Source organism: Mandrillus leucophaeus, unplaced genomic scaffold (genome assembly GCF_000951045.1).
Source record: "Mandrillus leucophaeus isolate KB7577 unplaced genomic scaffold, Mleu.le_1.0 Scaffold272, whole genome shotgun sequence".
In the NCBI taxonomy this organism is placed as follows: Eukaryota; Metazoa; Chordata; class Mammalia; order Primates; family Cercopithecidae; genus Mandrillus; species Mandrillus leucophaeus.
In genome coordinates this window covers 1756886-1760303 of record NW_012102832.1, presented here as the reverse complement: position 1 = coordinate 1760303, position 3418 = coordinate 1756886, and the positions used below count along the sequence as shown (strand labels likewise).

The window sequence follows — 3418 nt, the reverse complement described above, 5'->3', positions numbered from 1 at the left end:
TGCCTGGCTAATTTTTTGTATTTTAGTAGAGATGGGGTTTCACCACGTTGGCCAGGATGGTCTCCATCTCCTGACCTCGTGATCTGCCTGCCTTGGCCTCCCAAAGTCCTGGGATTACAGGCGTGCGCCACTGTGCCCGGCTGTACAGCTAGTTTTTTACATTTTTTGTAGAAATAGGTTTTTTTTTTTTCTTTTTTTTTTTTGAGATTGAGTCTTGCTTTGTTCCCCCGGGCTGGAGTGCAGTGGTGTGATCTCGGCTCATTACAAGTTCCGCCTCCTGGGTTCACACCATTCTCCTGCCTCGGCCTCCTGAGTAGCTGGAACTACAGGTGCCCGCTGCCACACCCAGCTAATTTTTTGTATTTTTAGTACAGACAGAGTTTCAGCGTGTTAGCCAGGATGGTCTTGATCTCCTGACCTCGTAATCTGCTGGTCTTGGCCTCTCAAAGTGTTGGGATTACAGGCGTGAGCCACTGCTCCCAGTCAGAAATAGGTTTTTACCATGTGGCCCAGGCTGGTCTCAACCTTGTGGGCTCAAGTGATCCACCCACTTTGGCCTCCCAAAGTGTTATGATTACAGTGTGAGCCACCATGCCTGGCGGATTAATTTTTTTTTTTTTTTAAGATGGAGTCTCCGTCTGTTGCACAGGCTGGAGTGCAGTGGCAGGATCTTGGCTCACTGCATCCTCTGTCTCCTGGGTTCAAGTGATTCTGTACAGCTACTCAGGAGGCTGGGGCTCCCGCCACCATGCCCAGCTAATTTTTGTATTTTTAGTGGAGATAGGGTTTCACCGTGTTAGCCAGGCTGGTCTCGAACTCCTGACCTTGTGATCCACCCACTTCAGCCTCTCAAAGTGCTGTGATTACAGGTGTGAGCCACTGCGTCTGGCCCAAGTTGTCATTTTTATTCCTTAAGGCAACCAAATTCTAGCTTGAAATATGTTCTGTAAATGATACTGTCATTAGAGAGACATTGTGAGATAGAAGGATTCCAGGTGGCTATTAAGGCCCTCTGTTTGGGTACCACTATCTTGGTTTGGTCACCATGATTTTCCATGTCTACTTGTCAGTTTTGCAGATTCAGAAACCTAATTTTATTGGTATGTTAAGGTTTTATAGAGTTTTCATGGCCGGGCGTGGTGGTTCACACGTGTAATCCTAGCACTTTGGGTGGCCGAGGTGGGTGAATCACCTGAGGTCAGGAGTTCGAGACCAGCCTGACCAGCAAGGTGAAACCCTGTCTCTACTAAAAAGACAAAATTAGCCAGTTGTGGTGGCAGGTGCCTGTAGTCCCAGCTACTCGGGAGGCTGAGACAGGAGAATTGCTTGAACCCAGGAGGTGGAGGTTGCAGTGAGCGGAGATCACGCTACTGCACTCGAGCCTGGGCATCAGAGCGAGACTCCATCTCATAAAACAACAAAAAAAGAGTTTTCAACAACTGACATACTATATGCTTATTTATTAATTTATAACAAAACGTTTAGTTTTCCAGTTTTGATAATACTGGTATTCATTGACCAGAGCACCTCTTCTCCTGTCAAGAATCAAGAGATTTCAGATTATTAGTAAATTACTTTGTTTTGTAAGGGAGAATTAGAGCAGTGAGATAGATTTATTTGCAACATGGAAAAGCCTGGAAAACTATCCTTATACCAGAAAATTGTTCACATTTTTAGGGAATGGAATGTTTTTCAGAGGGAAACTTCTTCACTGGATAGCATTAGGAAAACTGGACTAAGTTTTTTGTTCTTTGGAAGTCCCTTTTCTGGACTACATGTTCTGTGTCTTTTCTGTTTCTTTTTTTTTTTTTTTTCCAAGACAGATTCTCGCTCTGTTGCCAGGCTGGAGTGCAGTGGCACGATCTCAGCTCACTGCAACCTCTGCCTCCCAGGTTCAAGCGATTCTCCTGCTTCAGCCTCTTGAGTAGCTGGCACTACAGGCATGCGCCACCACACCCGGATAATTTTTGTATTTTTGGTAGAGACGGAGTTTCACCATGTTGACCAGGATGGTCTCGATCTCTTGACCTCATGACCTCATGATCCACCTGCCTTGGCCTCCCAAAGTGCTAGGATTGCAGGCGTGAGCCACCGCACCCAGCCTACATGTTCTATTTTTTAGAGTCAATCTCATTTTCCTAAAATTTGGTTGTGTTTCTCACATTACATGCAAATCACCTTGTTAAATTTGTACACTACCAAATCTCCTGAGCCATCTTATTTAACTGTTTATATCTTAGCATATAGTCATTTCCACAGGAGGCAGATCTCATCTATTACATTTTGGTTCTTCCTAATATTTCTGTAAAGGTTTTCTTGTTTTAGATGTGGAAATATGTTTTTCTTTTTCTTTTTTGTTTTTAACTAAATAGAAACAGGATCTCTCTATCTTGCCTTGGCTGGTCTCGAACTCCTGGACTCAAGTGATTATTCAGCTTTGGCCTCCCAGTGTGCTAGAATTACAGGCATGAGCCTGTGCCTGGCTGAGGAATACCTTTTTCTACACTCATGTATATGGATTTTTCTTCCTTTGGATGGATGGACAGAGTAACACTTGTAGATCAGTGTTACTCTATATAGTCTACAAAGTCTGTAGCCTATATTGAGTCTATAGACTGTCCTGCAATATGACTACTAGGATAATGTGTATGTTTACCCAAAACACTGTTGGCCTGGTTAATTTTCACCTCAAATATTTTCCCACTTGACACAGGAGAAGAGGGTTGTGATGAGTTCTGGAGGGCATCAACATTTGGTCAGCTGTTTGGAGACATTGCAGAAGGCTCTCAAAGGTTTGTAAACGCTTTTGAAATATGCTGATTTCACAAAACCCCCAGTTTAAGAAGGACCATTTTATACTTGAAGTATAAATTGAGGTAGGTCTACTTTATATACTAGATATTGCTCTTGCATTCATTTATGGAGTTGGAATGAGCTTTTTGCTATAGTTTGAAACATTTATTTTCGATCCTGTTTTGGAGGATGATAGAGATTAAAAGATAAATGATGAAGGGTAATATAAGATACCTGGGGAGGTCGGGTGCGGTGGCTCACTCCTGTAATCCCAGCACTTTGGGAGGCTGAGGCGGGCGGATCACAAGGTCAGGAGTTTGAGACCAGCTTTGGCCAACGTGGTGAAACCCCATCTCCACTAAAAATACAAAAATTAGCCGGGCATGGTGGCGGGAGTCCCAGCCTCCTGAGTAGCTGTATAGAATCACGTTTTTAGTATCTACTAAAAATACTGTCTCTACTAAAAATACAAAATTAGCTGGGCGTGGTGGTGGGCACCTGTAATCCCAGCTTCTTGGGAGGCTGAGGCAGGAGAATAGTGTGAACTGGGGAGCCGGAGGTTGCAATGAGCCGAAGTCACACCATTGCAGTCCAGCCCGGGCAACAGGGCGAGACTCTGTCTCAA

The 3418-nt window shown here is 44.2% G+C and overlaps 1 protein-coding gene across 1 annotated transcript in view; it reads left to right on the top strand.

Moving 5' to 3' along the window:
• Positions 1–3418, top strand: part of MED1 (mediator complex subunit 1) — a 75095-nt gene that overhangs the window by 10100 nt on the left and 61577 nt on the right. The window contains exon 3 of the mRNA XM_011984740.1: positions 2714–2792. Within this exon, the coding sequence (XP_011840130.1) occupies positions 2714–2792 (79 nt within the window). The remainder of the gene's footprint in view (positions 1–2713; positions 2793–3418) is intronic.